The 18709-nt window shown below is 33.5% G+C and overlaps 2 protein-coding genes across 14 annotated transcripts in view; both read left to right on the forward strand.

Annotated features, from left to right (window-relative positions):
- The window catches only part of LOC105197575 (protein retinal degeneration B), a 43158-nt gene extending 35729 nt beyond the window's left edge, over positions 1 to 7429 (forward strand). For 12 of the 13 annotated variants that reach the window (XR_005575157.1, XR_005575156.1, XR_005575155.1 and 9 more), the window contains one exon: positions 2458 to 7429. Coding sequence is in view for 2 of the 13 variants with exons in the window: in XM_026138373.2 (XP_025994158.1) it covers positions 2458 to 2611 (154 nt within the window). In the remaining 11 variants the exon portion in view is untranslated. The remainder of the gene's footprint in view (positions 1 to 2457) is intronic. The other variant, XM_026138375.2, reaches the window with a different exon arrangement.
- A 596-nt stretch (positions 7430 to 8025) lies between these two features.
- On the forward strand, positions 8026 to 18709 carry LOC105197591 (probable cation-transporting ATPase 13A3). Its single transcript, XM_026138383.2, has 18 exons — positions 8026 to 8805; positions 10054 to 10177; positions 10719 to 10786; positions 10888 to 11055; positions 11156 to 11223; positions 11316 to 11582; positions 11695 to 11899; positions 11962 to 12160; positions 13177 to 13288; positions 13498 to 13687; positions 13872 to 14072; positions 14566 to 14751; positions 15063 to 15440; positions 15543 to 15705; positions 16240 to 16388; positions 16472 to 16706; positions 17008 to 17089; positions 17186 to 18709. Exons 2-18 carry the CDS (start codon positions 10162 to 10164, stop codon positions 18219 to 18221), a joined length of 3723 nt encoding a protein of 1240 aa, XP_025994168.1. The 5' UTR covers positions 8026 to 8805; positions 10054 to 10161; the 3' UTR covers positions 18222 to 18709.

Genomic DNA, 18709 nt, shown 5'->3' on the forward strand with positions numbered 1-18709 from the left:
ACGCCCGTGTGATCTCCGTTTATTAGAGGCAAACGCCGCCCTTGTCACCCGATCATGCATACTCCGCTGTGCCAATCACGATACACGCGCGCTAATAATCTCGTCGCTCTGAGCGGTTCTGGTTCGTTCATAATATTGCATTCCATAGGTGGCGGAATCATGGGACAAACGATAGCATACGCTAAGGAGAAAGCGGTATCAAGAATTACCGGAAAACAAAAATAAATAAAATAAAGACTAACCAAAATGTAAGATCAGCCTCTAGGCAACTCCTAAGATCTCTTTTTCTCTTGGCGTGCTTGTAGAAACGAATTAATCGATCAATTAGAAAATTCGCTCCGCGGAAATTAAGTATTTAATTAATTCCGCAGCTGTTTTATTGTTCCAGAAAGAGAGAGAGAGAGAGAAAAAAAAATCGTTTTGCCCTTTTCGCTTGTCTACTTATGGTTCTCTCCATAGTACTGGCAGCAAGTGCGAAGATGAGTTTATCAACTGTACAATGTATAACTTGCTAACTTTCTATTAACTTACATTGCACTATTCCACAGATGCCGACATATACATCTCGTATGTGTGATCGTAAATAGAAAAAAAATTTGCACTTACAGTGGAAGCTGAAGAATAGAAAAATCTTTATAAGTTAATTTGTAATTACGTATAATGGAAAGTATAAGGGGAGACTGTAAAATTAACTTTTTTTTTTCTTTCTGTAGTTGTGCAATTGTCTGCCAGAGCTATGTTATTTTAGGATCGAATAACAGAAGCTTGGACAGTACAGAATCGTTTCGCTTAGTTGAATGCTTAGTGCCACGATCCTCCTCCTCCCCCCCACGTCACTCAAGGACAACAAGATTTAAATAATTGTCTCGCTGTCATCCACAGGGCGGACAGGTGTCTTCCGTCTACACATCTGGCTCATTATCCATTAACGCTTCACAGATATGTTACGTCATGCTTTTCCAGCAGTATAATACCAGCGTAAAACACGCCGCTTTCCCACAGCGCTGTTCTCATTCATTCCGCTTTCAATGGCGATCTATTTCACTCGCAAGCGAGTTAAATTACAATACGAAGCACACCATTCTGTACAGGATGCAGAGCGAAATATATAAAAAGAGTATAAGGCGATATCTTTAGAATCATTTAGATAATACTCTCCCTGCATTTCAATTTAAAAACTGAAACTTTACGAGATCTGGAAATATTTAATAAAGAATTCTCGAGAAAAATCTAAAATGTTATATAAAAATACATTTTTTCAATTAATTTCCACTTTATGTATATTTTCGTCATTTATCGTGCGTGTACATATGTATATAAAGTTTAATTATAGAAATATTTTATAATGATAAAGTCAAGATTGTAAATTATATAATTTTTGATAAAATTGTTTTTTTAATGAAAATTTTCAAAAAACCCGTTTTATATATTTTTTGCATCCTGTAAATATCCGTTGATGTTATCTATGTACAGACTATCGAGAGAAATCATGTATATATTACACTGCAACACAACAGAAATGAATAATGTGCAAATGCAAGTGAAATCATTAATCGTTTTTCAGTCTAAATGTTATAAAGGAGAGATAAATTGTTGTGCTTTCATCCAGACGCGAAAAGCGAATAAGAAAGATGTATCACTGCTGCTTATTGCACACGTCGCACAGCACAGAAGCGGATTGCACAATATATCGTCTGGAAAATAATGTCCAGTTAATAATTTTATATGGCATATTGTCGGATTATCGTCCATTTTTTTTTTAATTCATAGACTTTTACGCTAATTTCTAATCGCTTTTTTCATCTAGCATCAGTCGATGCCATTATACGTACGCTATTATTATCGCAGCATTTATGTAATAAATAAAACTTGCTCTTAAAATTTGTTATCGAAGAGGCTTCTATTTTCAGGATTGATTTACAATTCATTTTTGCCACACGATCGATAGATTTTAATTAGATGTGCGGATAGTCTCGAGAATGCAATATACGGTGTCCATCGCAGTATAATCGTATTTCGCGTGCTGTCAGTCATGCTAATTCGAATGACAGTACGCTGAATGTGCCGACGATATAAATCACTCATCGAGATAACTCTGGAATGCTTAAACCTTTCCTTCCCAATGTGGATTACCGAAATCATTAGAATAAACGTCACAGTCTTCGACGAAAGATAATTGAAAAATTCCCCATCTGAATTGAATTAGCCAATTTAATCATATCAATTTGTCGTACATAATAATTTTATATTAAATATAATAATAAATAATATTTAATATAAAATATTGAGAGTATTCATAAAAGATTGTTTCGAAGACGATGTGATGAATTGCATCTTTAATGTTTGAAAATTAAATCGATATGAAATTCATCTATGGGAAGAATCGAGCTCACGTTAAACGTTCCTCGGTTATCTCAACTCGGTTACTACTGTTTATTGACTATTGTTGATCGACAGCTCTTTTAGGACGGCGAAGCGTGCGATCTCACAGCCACCCTTAGGCAAGACATCCTTCCCGTTGGAACGCTCAACGAGCGTGGGCCCATCCGTCACGTCTGGATCATCGGCATCGGCCGGCATTCATCAGTCAGCGACAACCGAGAAGCTCTGACGATTTGCACGCTGCCGCTCATTCTTCGAATCGCGGCGGTAGCTTTCGAAGGAAGTACACGATTCTTGGTTGCGTATCCGCTAGTTTCTTTATTCGTAATACGAAAGATCGTTATATTTTGTGATAATCTGTGACAGATTTTTACGTCGTGTATTCACGATTCACAGAAACGGTCTCTCGCAGATATCTCGTATTATAGATCTTTTACTGTCCTGTAGATGACGTATTTAGGTGTTGTCGTCTCATTTCGTCGTATCTCATATCGTAAATCTCCTTGACCTATTTTCGCAGATTTTTATGGTACTATAGACACACTTTAGCCTTTTCGATCTCGCATATTTTTAGTTTTGTACGTGAAGTGCTAGTTTTTAATAATCTTTGAAATCTTGCGTTTTTATTCCACCTTGCGCTTTGATCGTTTTTTTATTATACTATGTTAATCTCCAAAATTTGAGTTTCAATTTAAAAATCTCGAGAATTGACGATTAAATGAAAAAATTGACATAGATGAGTGTGCGTAAATTATTGCTCTAAAATTTTTTATCTAATTCCTGGGATATTGTAATTGTTTATTTATATTTACCGTTCTATACATTTTGGTTAAAATGTACATTATAAGTTAAAACGAACATTAAGATCTTAGCGAAAATCGTAACTAATGTTTATATCTGAAAATTAAACATTTAATTTTTCAACATTTTCATTCAAATATTTTTATCGCGTGTACACTATGTTAAAATCTCATTTAACACTTGTTTTTTTTTTATTTATAATAAGCATTTCAAGCAGAACAAAGATGATCAAAATAGAAATTCTGATTTCGAATATTTATGATGTCCCAGGAAATTAGACGAAAATCTTTTAGATTGACGATTACGTTCGCTTATCTGCATGATTTTTCTATGATGACTTATTTATTTCTCAATTCGATTTTATAGCTCTTTCGTTACATATATGTACAATTTTGATTCCATAATTCGTTTTAACTATTATCTTAGTTTTACGAATCCTTGTACAGCTCCTACTATACGACTTCTGTTATACGACCTTAGCACGTCTCTCGTATTATTCCAATAAACAAAATTTTGCTTATATAAAAGTTGTATCCAAGATTTATCTTTTATATACTTTGTGCCACTTTTATACCACAATTTATCAGTAATCTCATTGTCTACACTTGCAAATACTTGTCTATTCTAAGTACGTTTTCTTTCCTCGCTATGTAAGTGCAAAGGCATGAATTAAAATACCAATGGAATTTTTTGTTTAGCGGAATAATACGCCGAGAATGAGAACTTGTTGAAACTGTTACCTGAGTCTCCCTGTTGTTATTAAGGAGAAATAACGTAATGTTAACTGTGACGCTTAGAGATAATTAGCGTAAGAACTGTTAGCACTCTACTCATTGCCAAATGTTATATAGAGACGTAATACGTAATGCTCTGCAAAGTCCGCGTCAAGTTCTTTCAGGGCTATTTTCTCGCGTGGAATATATTCATATCGCTGGCAAGAAAGGCAATCGTAAAACGAAGGAACATGCTTGGTAACACTGATTTACAGGTGTTACTTGTTTTACGCGATTTTATCCATTTCACTTCACCGTTTCATTCGTTCTAAGAAAATTTAATATCCTACGAATATTATTTATCCACGAACACACACACACACACACACACACACACACACACACACACACACACACACACACACACACACACACACACACACACACACACACACATACTGAGGATATATATTTTGTATTATTTATATAATTAAATTAGCTGACAATGCGTATAATTTGTACTAAAGAAAATGATATAAGACAATATTAATGGGGTAATTTGAAAAATGACAGTGTGCTTATTTATAAACAAGAATGCGATAATGATGAAGCCAAAAATATTAATTTGAGAAATGAGAAAAGGATCTTCTTTAAATCGTTGTCTCTAATAGATTCATCCTTTCTGAATCTTTTTTTTTTTACGATTCAGTACTTCGGGAATATTCTGGAAAATAATCGAGAGAATTCGTGCGTTTAGTTGAGAAAGTTGGAAGCGTATCATACTTATAAGACGAAGCATCAATGCCTATATATAGACGCGCGCGCGCGACAACCGGTACAAAGCTACTCTTCTCTTATTACATAGTCGCGTAAACCTGTTACTGGCGATGTAAATACGTTTAGAGATGTTGTGTAAATAAGTACATTATCCGTGAATAAATGTTAGAAGAAGATCGAGATCATATTTACGTGACTGGCTGCTAGATGCTTCGTCGATGAAAGCGTGCCAAGCGGAGCGTGCGAGTCGGAGCTGAGATGAAATTGATGCGCTGATTCCCGATATGGAATTCCATTTCCCCGACTCTATCCCGCAGATCTTTTATTCTTAGGGAGAATCCTGATATCTTGCAGCGATACAGTTCGCAGGAGTACAGTTCGCAGGAGAAAAAAAAAAGAGATTCGTCTTAGCTCTGAATCGCAATGTTTATTAAGTTAGCATGCCAATATCAGCATATGAAACGTATAGGAAGATTTAGTGCCTTTATGTGCTGATTTTTTTTTTCTAAAATATAGTTAAAAAAATTCAACTTGCTATACATATTTTGACTCATTAAATACATAATTTAATTTATATATATCTAAATAAAATAAATTTTATAAAATATGTAATTAACAAAGTTGTAATTTTTATCATTTGTCTTTTTACGTGCAATTTTGTAGTTATAAAATTACAAAAATTAATTAATAATTAATTTCACGAAATTTACTTTCACGGAATCCTAGTAAAACTTACAAAGACGTATGTTTTTTTTTCTTTTTGGCATGCTAGTTTAACGGACATTGAATCACAGTGATGTGATGGGAATAGGAGTGACATAATCAGCGATGTTTCATTACGCTTAAATCTATCACAATCAATGTTAGAAAGTGGTAAAATCTTTCCTACAGGCGCGATTCGCTATACACGGTGTTCCGAGTCTTGTCTGTGTGTATCGAAATTCCATAAGTGTTCTACGTATTTCGTGATCTGTGTTTCATAACGAAAACTGACAATCCTATTTTCTATAATCCTATTCAAGATTGAGAAATATATGAAATCTTAACTTTCATTCTCACACTCATCATCTTTTAAACTTAAATTATCGTTTTATTTTATTAATTATTAAAAAAAACTATATTGTATTTTTATATGTCTTGAATGTAATATTATTCGAGAGAAATTAATATTAATCTTCCTTGATAAGAGTAGCTAAGAGAAAAATGTTTGATTAAAGTTTTAAATTATATGTAAATAAGATAAAAATTAAAGACACGAGATATTGTCTTGATATTTGACCTTCGTCGTTCTCGGGACACCCTGTGGAACGGAATCAAGCGCGACGAGGGTGACGGAGATTAATTTGTTACCATCGTACATTTCTCGATGATCCGTCGTATTAATCTCCCGAGCTCTGATTAAAGGAAGCATTACGTATTGCTCAAACTGCTATACTAGCTGTGGTGCTTGCATTACGCAAGTTAACATTATCATTAATATTGACTGTTTGTATTGTTGTAATATGGCATGAGAATATAGTTCTATATTATACAGATGTCTACATATATAAATATTAAATGAAAAAAAAAAAAAAATTATGTATACATATATAAGTTGCAAACTTGAATATAAATATATATATATATATATATATATATACACGAATGCATATATACATTTATGTACGCGTGTGCGTGTGTATACACAATATGTATATATGCATTCCTGCGTAGTATCCACGAAGTCCTGCGTCGGAAGGGAGGCTGCTTCCATTTCCATTCAGCTGTTGCGCTTTTCGGGAATTTTTGGCATCGTTGACGAGGAGACCTTCCCAGGTTCTGAACCCAAATCACGAAACCCGTTATATCGCGGTCGAAGACGAGAATCGCCCGGAAACGAAGAGGAGAGACGACATCGAAGCGAGATCAATTTAAAGATCGTTTGCGCCGACGCTTTGGGGCTTTTCTTTTCTAATGTATGTACAACAATTGCGACTAAGATTGCTTACTGATAATCAAGATTAATTATTTTACTAACTTTAGAGATAAGAGATACCAAATAATTAGCTTGTAATCGAATCAATCGCTTACGGTTAAGGCTAATCGATTACAGATAGATGTGCTGTAAAGTTAACAATAAGATTTTTAATAATCATTAAAACTGGATGTAAAAAAAAAAAAATTAGTCAGTCGTGACTGAGGATGATCTAGTAACGCGTAGTTAATTAGTGTCTTCTATTATTATTGCTGGTTCTATGGGCAAAACGGACGTTTTTAGAATTTGACGGGGGCTAGGATAAAGACGAATTGAATCGCTTGTGCAAAGTTGAACTGTAAAAGCGGTCTCCGTGAGACGCACGATTTGGTGGACACTTCGTAGATACATAAGCGACTGCAAGAGATATTTTACTTATATACTATATTGGAGACGGACGATCATGTTGTACTGAGCGGTATTGTAATGAGAGTTATATTTTTATTAGTAAACGTAACGTAAAAAAAAATGACGTATTGTAATAAACTAACTGAAGAATCATTGTTTTGTATTACGCGCTCTCGCTCTAGTGTGTAACAATTGTTTTATATATACATATATGTATATAATGTTGACGATCACGGTTCGACTCGGCTTCCTCCCTCCCCCATTCCGAGATCGAACCCGCCGCAGCGAGACACCCGTTTCTTTTCCTAGTTAAGGGAGATAATGGAGATGACGCTTAGCGGACAAAACTGTATTCCACTTCCTTCATTGGATATTAATAAATGATAAATCTATATTCTCGGTATCCTTTTTTTTACTGTTGTTGACGCATCGCTCATAATTCTGTATTCTTTACAGAAATATTCTTATAATCCAATTATATTACATTTATAATATATTCGAAAGATTTTCAATTTTTACTAAATTATATATATATTTTTGCATGTACTTTAACAGGAAACAATTTTTAAAAAGTTTTAACAGCTTTGAAAGAGTTTTCAAAAATAGTTTGTATGTTCATAAAAATGATGAGCAATTTAATTTAAACTAATTTTAATACAATTTTCAACTGAATTAGTGTTTTGTTTATGCAACTTTCAACATAATCAAATTAATTTTATAAGTTACTAATTTTAACTTAATTCAGTTAAAAAAAATAATTAACTTATTCAGTCTTGGATATAACTTAAATTAGTAACTTAAATTAAACTTCTATTAATTAGTGGTGAAATTTTGTTTATAACAAAATCATTACAGAATGCATTGTCGCTAATCTAATATTTTTTTATATGCCAAACAAAAAAATTGTGCAGTAAATAAATAATATTAATATTTTAACCAAAGTACTTAACTAAAATAATAATATAATTAAAATAATAACTAAAATAATAAACTAAAATAATAAACGAAAATAATAATATATACAGTTATTGTACAATATTATGATCTGTTATAATCTTTTTAAGAAAACATAGTTGTTTTTCAAAAGTATTACGTATGTGCTTTTTTATATTAGTTGAAAGAAGAAGAGGTGAGTAGCCGCGCATTTTATTCGCGAGACCGGTCGGATGCTAAATGGAGACGAATCGAGATAGCGTATAAAGCATGCGCACACCGCTGCACTCCGGTTCGTTCCGTTTTGTTCCCATAAATATAAAATGCAATTAATTCAGTGCAAGGCAGCATGCGAGACAAAAAATACCGGAAATCAATCAATTAATTTATTATTATAAATATTAGTCACTCGTACAAAGTCTCTGACGTACTCTAGTTACCGATGCATCCGACGTTCACTCTCTGACCTTGTGTGCCGCGAACAATAACGAAGCGCTCTCGCGTTATAGCTCTCGACGCTTAATAAATCCGCAGTGACTCCATCGTTGATCAGATTTCCACGATAGACGAATCGTGTCATTTCGCCTCGCGTGCACCGACAGCACGAACGACCAATGCGTTCCACCTGCATTCCTAATACCTCAATAACTCACGAACGGGTATCGCGCGGAATTTTCGAAAGTTCTGCACATTATAAAAATTCAGCGAATTGGCTTGAACTGGCGTGCAAAGGCGTTTGTGCATCTCGTTACGCGCGCGAAATCGCTCGCTTTGGCCATCGAGGAAGCGAAGGCAGAATTGAAGAAACTCGACGAATATTCGAAAAGCATCGCATTCGTATGTATTTTTCTTCTATATTGTTATTATTATTGTCGTTGTTATCATTGTCATCGTCGTCTATATAGAATGAATCCATCGAACCAAAACTATTTCAACTTTTCGTTTCAGGAAGCTTTAGTTTTTATATGTATTATTGTTTTTTAGGATTTTTTTTTTACAAACAAAGAACGGTTTTATTAAAGTATTTAAAAATTTAATTGGATACAGATTTGAAAATAATTTTGTTACATCATCAAAATAATTATGTAGAACGTTTAAAATGATTGATTTTAATGTCAATATTTTTTGCAGCATTATTCATCATGCTCGAATGTTCTACATGGTTATTTTGACGGTCCAAAGAATCTGTTTTCAGATCTGTATCTGGCTAAATTTTTAGAGATACTTCAGCGGTTTTTTCTGTGTATTTATTTCGTGCAACATTTTTTAGTTTTTTTTTCCGAGTTTGGAAAAACACAGTTTCGAATTATTTTACATACGTGGCATAGAATACGTCTTTTTCTCATAAAAGTCGGGCAATAAATGACGTTTCGTTTAAAACTCATCGTAGAGAAAAGCTCGTTATTTGCTCTGTCACCAAAATTTTTCGTCCAACGTTTTCCAAACAAAAATAATGCCGGATTCGCTCTTCTTTGACAGACTACATGTGGATTTGGGCTTTTCTGAGATTTTTAATTTTAATTTTGATCAAATAACAATTTTTTAATAACGATTATATTCGTAACTATTTAAAATTTTTTTCAAGTATTTTTTTGTTATTATTGAAGCGTTTATACTTTCGATAATTACTTGAAATCGTTGAAAAAATTCATAAATGAAACATGGCAGAAGAATTGGAAAATTTCGATACCCTTGCACGTGTGCACGCACATATATATATACATCATATGTCAATCCCCTTATTGTTAGCAAAATTACAATTTGCAATATAAACGAGATATACGTTATATTTCTACGAGCTATTACGAACATCACGATAGAACGTAATTGCGTGATTGCAGCGGGACAGATGATAAATTGACGCAATGTAGATAGCGTCACATCTCAAAGCATTACCAAAAACGTAAAGGTTTCTCACAGATTGATTCTATTAAGAGAGAACTTTTAATTCATATAATAGATATATATATTATTTACTGGAACTTTTCTGTTACGCAACATCGATGAAATATGTGCACGGATTAATGTGTATAAAAGTCAGAGCGTTAAACTTAATTTTTAAATAAGCAACTTTGCATTTTGCAGGCGATACATTGCTGTCGACGGCGAAAAAAATCTTGTGACAGACCATTGGATCGTAACGAAAGAAACTATCTAAATTACGGAATAATTTAATCAAACAAGGTCGAAGTTATGCTCAATGCTAATGGTAAGCAAATTAAAGCATACTCTGCAGCACTGTACGTGTGTAGAATTATATAATTGGAGAAACTTAAATATTTTCTGTAATTCTTTTTGACTCTTCTCACACATCTTGTACGATATTAACGAGCAAATGAATCGCGAACAAATTCCCTTAAATAATATATACTCAATCTTACGCTTTCTTTCTTTCTCTTTTTCTTGAAACGTTTGATGTATTTTATATTTACATAAAATATTATTGTGCATGTAAAATAAAAATACTTTTAGGGATAAAAAATTTAGAAAGAGAGAGAGAGAGAGAGAGAGAGAGAGAGAGAGAGAGAGGAAAATAGAGAAAGTGAAAGACGTTGCGCAAATTACATGAATCATTAGACAAGTTTAAGTCAGCAAAGTAGTTAAACCTGTTTCTCACTAAGTAATTGAACACGACTGGTTTTTGCCTGGTTCTTTTGCTCTAGTTTCATTAGCATAAATGCTGTATTTCAAGTAGTCAATACATTTTATGTATATAATTTATTCATTTTTTAAAAATTTCTTTTATTTAGGGGTGAACGACTACAAAAAGTCGGATGTTTTATGGCAGAAAATTCATACTGATCAAAATGAACACCTGGTACTTTGTCTATTTTTTCTATATATATTAAATCTTTCAAGTATTTTTTTGTTCACTTGCAGTATTTTATTTATTATATTATTATTAATATGGAATTTTAGTGTATTTACGGATTCAAGAAAAGTTCGCTAAGAATCACTTTGACATACGTATCATACGTATTGTCTATCGGATTAGTTCGGCTATTATTTCATTGGTATCCTCGACTACACCTGTATGCGACTCATCGAAAATGTGCTTTAAATTGCGCGACAAAAATACTCGTAATAGTAAGTTTTCTTTTCAGTATACGCTCATTATCATCATTATAACGTCGCATATATATAATGGAATAATTGTATGTGTATGTAATGACAACAATGAATGTAGGATGATTATCAAGGATATAAGTCGTATTTTGTGCGAGATGTCAGAAAGATTTCTACCAAAGATACAAGGTAAGCTTATGCGTTATATGATGATAAAAGAATACGAGTTCAAAATTGTCAATTTGATGTTAGCCTCTAACTCTGTTACTACGCACTTTCAGTGAGAAAAGTTTGTTGGCCACTTTGGGTACCGTTGACCAAGATCTCTTAGAGAAAATCAAGGACAAAGAATTGAAAATTAATTTAGAGAACGGCACGCTTTGCGAGGTTCACGAATACAAGGCTTTTTGGTGTAAAAAGAAATGTTACATTTGGGATACCACGAAAAATATGTTCTCGAAGCTCGTAGGACTTGAGAATGGTACAATGTGTTCCGATCTCTACCTTTTGCGCGCTAACGGCTTATCTAAGGAAGAACAATTACTTAGGTGACCTTTCTGTAGATATATTCGTACAGATAGATGTAAATCGCAACAATTAAGTCTCGTACAAGCTATAAGTGGATTTTTCTTTCAGTTATGAAACATGTTTTTGTTACAGGCGCATCGTCTATGGAAATAATGACATAGTAGTTCCGCTTCAGAGTATCGGCGTACTACTATTGTTGGAAGTTTTAAATCCCTTCTACATTTTTCAAGTATTTTCCATGTCCGTATGGCTCGCGGAGGATTATTTTTATTACATTATAGCTCTAGGGTTAATGTCGCTGTTTGGAATAATAAGCTCTATAGTGCAAACGCGTAAGGTACTTATACGGAAACAGAAAATGTTAACTGCATTAAAATTTTTATTACCGATTATTTTTAGAACCAAATAAATCTACATGGTACCGTTGCATCGTCAGAAAATGTACGTGTACTACGCGACACTGGTATTTTCGAGAATATTTCTAGTAAGGAATTGGTACCTGGTGATCTTATAGAATTACCGAATCATCAAGCGATTCTTATGTGCGACGCGGTTCTATTAACTGGGCAGTGTATATTAAACGAATCAATGTTAACAGGTAAATATGTAAAAAATATACATTACACAAGCTATTTCTACTTTGATAAAGAAAGCTCTTTTTCTTAATATTTCCACATATAAATATTAAAATTAAGTAGTAACTAATTAAAAAGTTAATTTTTACTTAAACTAGTTATTTTAAAAACGTGTAAACTTTAACTTATTATTTAATTTTTTACAAAGTTGAAAATGTAAAAAAAGATATTTAAAAAAATTTATTTACTTTTATTATTTCACACAAACTCAATCTATAAATAAGCAAATGAAATGCTTTTGTGTTAATTTACAAATAAAATATTAAATTTATTTAATGATCCATGTCGTATTTATTTTGTTATTAAAAGTAATCTAATTTAAAAGAATATATATTTTAATTTAATATAAATGATGTTTTTCAAAATAAACTTTTAATTTAACCGAGGGGGAATTCACAACCCAAAATTTTGTACACCAATGCCGATTTTTGGCATTGCTGTAAAACACTGCCGACATTTTTGTACACTGCTGACAATGCTTATTGTTAGTCAATGCCTACAATGCCGTCAATCCTATATTAAAATTAAGGCAATGCCATGCAATTATGAACACTACCGCGTGCCCATTATCATACGCCAATGCCTGCACAAGAATTCTAAAGCTTTCCCGAAGTATTCAAAAATTTTTGTGCTCAACCCCATGATCGAAAAACCGACTCTGAAGTGAGCTCACCACTCCCCAACCACTGACGACAATGCCGTCAATATTATAGATCACTGCTTACTTTTTTCGGCAGTCCACTGCCGAAATTTTGTACACCAATGCCGGCTGTGAATTTCCCCTCGAATTTAACTGAAGTTAATTTAATTCTAATGCAACTTTTAACTAATTTAGTTTTTCTTTTCACACACCTTTTAATGTAATTAAATTAATTTTATAACATTAACTTTAACTTGATTTAGTTAAAAGGAAAATATTAATTTGCTCAACTTTGATAGATATACACACGTACAAATTTGTACGCTTTACTAATTTTAGGCGAGTCTGTGCCAGTAACGAAAACATCCTTACCATTACACCATACATTGTACAACGCTAGAGAGCATACGTATCACACGTTGTACAGCGGTACTACTATAATACAAACTAAGTACGAAACATGATGCTTCTATTTTCAATGTAGATAATATATAAGAAGCTTTCTAACAAGAAACACAAATTGACACAGGAGTAATTCTGTCTTTGTTTGATATTCAATGAGAGACAAAGACAGAAACTGCTGTGCCATTTGTGTTTCTTGCTGGAAAGCTCCTATAGTAAACAATTACAGCATGGATAATTGATGAGCGATATTCGCAGATATCACAAAGATCAACCAGTTCTCGCGAGAGTAATCAGAACTGGTTTTTTAACTAATAAAGGTGCTCTGATCGCCGCTATATTACATCCACCTCCAGCGGATTTCAAATTTGATAAAGATTCATATAAATTTATTGGCATTTTGGCATTCATCGCATTTTGTGGCTGTATATATACTGTAATAACAAAGGTAATTTCTAAGATGTTCAAATGAATTCTTACGCTTAATCATTTAGTTGTATCGCATCATAAATTTGTTTTAATTCTTTTATGTAAAAAGAGATAAAAGATATCAATATCTTAATTATCGTTAAATATAATAAATGATAAAAAATATTTTAACAACAATAATAACAATAATATAAATAATTTAGGCGTCGAGAGGAATTTTAGCTGACGATGTAGCGATAAAAGCATTAGACATAATTACGATAGTCGTACCATCAGCATTACCGGCCGCGATGATCGTAGGAAAGTTATATGCTCAAGTGAGACTGAAATATGAGCAAATCTATTGTATTAATAACAGGATCATAAATGTTTCCGGTAGCATAAATTGCGTATGTTTCGATAAGGTGAGTATAAGTATGTGTACGTGTGTGTATGATTAAAAAGATTAAACGAATCCATATTAACGAGTAAATATATATTCTTGAAAAAAACGTACGAGATGTATTTTGCAAGCTATTTTTACTTTGATGAAAAGCATTTTCTTTTGATAGCTCCATGTATAAATATTTCCCATCTCGTAGAATAAAAATTAAGTCGGTGCATATTTATTTTTGAGTAATTTGTCACTCTCTATAAGAATCAAAATTTACTCATAGAATTGAACAGTTTCTTATAAAAATAATTTTTTTTTATTCTCTTTGAAATAGCAAATCAGTCGAATAGTTGCACAAGCTCAATTTTCATTCTTTTATAACAACGTTTTACTTCACGAAATTTAATATAAATTTGCATGCTTCAATATATGGTCGAAAAATAGACAAGTAATTCGATATTACAACGTTAATTTCGATACATTTTCTCTCGTTTTTTTTTTTAAATTTAACTTTCTGTTCATAGACGGGAACATTGACCGAGGATGGAATGGACATGTGGGGCATTGTACCGTGTACAAATGGCATTTTTGCCGAGGCCGAGACAGATATATCCAAGCTCAAAGATCATCCTCTTTTCGAAGGGATGCTAGTTTGTCACAATTTAACACTTATCGATGGAGAACTTTGTGGAGATCCTTTGGACGCAAAGGTAAGATATACTTTCTTTTTCACTTTTATTGTTTCGACCGTTTTAATATCTTGATATGATAACACGTGGAATGTTAAAAATCGGCAGCAGAATTTAATGTAATGTAATGGAAGCAAATTTCAAGCAGGCTCATTGAAAACATTTAATATAAATTAAATGTCAATTTAATGTTGTCAAAAGTGCACTTTTCGTGCACATGCGTTTCAGTTAGAGATATAATATATGAAATTTAATGTACGTTTAATTTAATATGTAACTTAAAAATACATTAAATTTTATGACATTTTAACAGTGTACATTATACGTTACAGATGTTTGAAAGTACCAAATGGATATTGAAGGATTCGGATTACACGCACGTGGATAAATATAATTCGATGGCACCGATTGTCGTGAGGCCACCGGAGAGCACAAGCTCGACGAAAAATCTGAATGAAATCACGGAGATTAGTATAATACAACAATATCAGTTCTCAAGTGATTTACAACGAATGTCCGTGATCGTGCGCGCAGCGGGAACAGATAATTTCAGAGCTTACACGAAGGGCTCTCCCGAGATGATAATCAAACTAAGTAAAACGGAAACTGTACCGAAGAACATCATGTCCGTTTTGGAGCAATTTACGAGACAGGGATTTCGCGTGATAGCTATGGGCCGTAGAGCGACAATCTCCAAAAGTAGTGCAGAGGTAACATGTTCACCCAATTTCTCTTTTCCACATAAAAAATAAAAACGCGCAATCATTATGCACGATTTAAAAATATTCCAACACGATGTGATTCTCCCGAAGAGTGCGTACTTATGTTCGTCGATATCGAAATTGTCTCGAGAAGCGGTGGAACGGGACTTGGAATTCTTGGGACTAGTCATTTTGGAAAATCGGTTGAAAAAACCAACGACACGAGTGATTACGGAACTAAGAGAAGCCAACATACGCGTACTGATGATTACAGGTTTGATTAAACGATATCAAGTAATACGGCGAATAAAAATTAATTGAAACGGATAAAAATGAATTGATTTCGACATTTTCCAATTCGCGCCTCTGATTTTTTGAAATTCATATGAATTAAAAAATAATATAATTTGGACATGAATACATCTAAATTCAACATGATGAATATTCACTTCGCATTTCAATTCATTTGAATCCATCCGAATTCAAAATGATGAATAAGCGCGCTTCGTCGTATCCTTTACAGAAATATAATACTGACAGTATTAAATTGGCGAATAATTTAATTAATATATTACTTAAATTATTCGCCAATTTATTACATTTCTATAAGGGATTTCAATACATTTGAGTCCAAAAATATTCCAAGACTCTAAAGCGCGAACCCGGATAAATTAAAACGTAGTGAAATGAATTAAAATAAATTGCAATCTTTAATTCATTTGAACTCAATTTTGTTTGCTGGGAAGCGTTTCTCTTCAGTCACGATGCTGTGTGTTCACGTGTAATGGATTCGACCTTTGATTTTCAGGAGATAATATTCAAACCGCGGTGAGCGTCGCGAGAGAATGTGGAATAATTTCGGTCAAAGAATACATTGTTGACATAACTGTAGCCTCGAACAAAGAAAAGGATCGTCCAGAGATCATTTTCAACGTGCAGTCTCGCTCTCCAAGATTGGTAACCTTCATTGAGAACTCTGAATCGGACCTTATTGGCCGCCAACTTCGGTAATTGACGAATCTTTCAATTTCTTCTTACAGAGCTCGCCAGATCAAGACTACGTGATGTCATCAAATGTGATCAAAGATATAGAATGCGGTATAGCCGATTGCAATTATAGATTCGCCTTGACGGGCCAAACGTGGCAAGCGATGCGAAAGTATTATCCCGAACTTGTAGACCGCGTTTGCGTACGTAGTGCGATATTCGCCAGAATGAGCAGCGATCAGAAGCAACAATTGGTCGTGGAGCTAATGCAACTCGGTTATTACGTAGGTACGTATTTCAAAAACGAACGAACGAAAAAGAAAAAAAAACAGATAAATTTGTATGTGTACAATAAATGTACACAAATTTTATATTTATATAATGTAGAGCGTTCCAAGTAATAAAATAAATCCTATTACGTACAATAATATTAATGTAAAAAAATAGTAGGTCAATAACAAAACGAGCAAAATGGGTTATTATTTCCTGTAATTAATTTTCAATTATAAAAAGATCTACTATCTTTTCACATTATTGTTGATGATAATACGAGCTGTAGAAAATTTAATTTATTATGTACGATGTTCAGCCATGTGTGGTGACGGTACTAACGATTGCGGAGCGTTAAGGGCCGCGCACGTCGGTATATCGCTATCCAAAGCAGAAGCCAGGTGAGCGACCACGCACACGTTACACTATGTTCCCTGTTAATCGAGTATTACTTTTCTTATTTATTAATTGACGATTTGCATATTTTTTCTTTATAGCGTGGCCAGTCCGTTCACCTCGAGAGTACCCGACATAAGCTGCGTCCCAAAAGTAATAAGGGAAGGACGCGCCGCTTTAGTTACGTCGTTTGGGATCTTTAAATTAATGATCGCGTATTCCCTTACCGAATTCTTTTCCGTCATAATACTGTACTCCATAGATTCGAACTTGACGGATCTACAATTTCTGTTTATCGATATCTGTTTATGTCTCAACTTTGTCTTTTTCTTCTCCAAGACTCGCGCGTCTAAGAAAAAATTATCCAAGAAAGCACCGATGACGAGTATGCTAAGCTTCACTCCACTTTTATCTCTAACAGTGTACATGTTCGTGACGATCGTTTTTCAAGAAATAGTATACCACGGCGTTCGGCAATTCTCATGGTTCACCCCGTTCGTTCCTACCAGCAACACTGGATACACGTGTTACGAAAACTATTCGGTCTTCTGCCTCTCCATGTTTCAATACATCACGACGGCGATTGTATTTTCACGCGGGAAGCCTTACAGACGTGCGATCTACACGAACGGCGCATTTTTGTTCTCCATACTGGTATCAACGGCCATATGCATATACATTACGGTTTATCCCGCAAATTGGATAATAAACGCGCTGGAGTTGGTTTTACCACCCGTTTACGACTGGAGACTCATTATCCTAGCGCTCGCTCTAGCCAACTTTTTTATTTCTCTTTTCATCGAAGGCTTCGTAATAGAGCGCGTCATTGAAAATATCTTGAAGAGAAAACTATACAAGCCGGAAAAATCCAAGAAACGATACCTAAAGATAGAATACGAATTGAAGAACTGTGAAAATTGGCCGAAATTCAAGAAACTGCCAATATTATCTAGCCTGCGGAAAGAAGATGGCTCGCAAAATATCGCCAGTATTACGCACTGTAACAGATACAGTCAGATTGACGTTTCGAACAATCAAACGATGAATGATTTTAGCTACTCAAGCAAGTTACTGAGAGAACGGACCAACAAAGAAAATGGATTTGAAAATTTTGGCTTTGCAAATGATCAAGTATAATGCCGAAATGTATTATAGAAATATTCATAATAATCGTTTCAAATAAGCCAGATGTAATGACTTGATATTGGCATGACATCAGAGATGTTCCGGAAAAGAAGTGCATCAGTGTTTTATAGAAAAAAAGACCGGATACACAACAATAATTAAACTCAATTTTAATTTACTATTTAAATGTTTTAGATACGCAATATAGGTCTTTGTAGATTTAAGAATAAATAGCACGTTACGGCTAAACGACAATGTAAACTACTTATACTTTGTAAATGTGAATTTGACAAAGTTCAAATTCTATTCTAAACATTCTTTCAATTTTTTATGTCAAGTATTTCGATAAACAATTGAAACGTGCCCATTTTTACGAATGTTCTAATTTTTCCAAAGAAAAGTCTCTAGTTCAGAGATTCAAAAAAATTATGAAATTTTAATAATACGTATGAAATGCCGCTTCCTGGTATGTAATAAATTTATTATTTAAGTATCGTCCA

The sequence above is a fragment of the Solenopsis invicta genome, chromosome 1 (assembly GCF_016802725.1).
Source record: "Solenopsis invicta isolate M01_SB chromosome 1, UNIL_Sinv_3.0, whole genome shotgun sequence".
Classification (NCBI taxonomy): domain Eukaryota; kingdom Metazoa; phylum Arthropoda; class Insecta; order Hymenoptera; family Formicidae; genus Solenopsis; species Solenopsis invicta.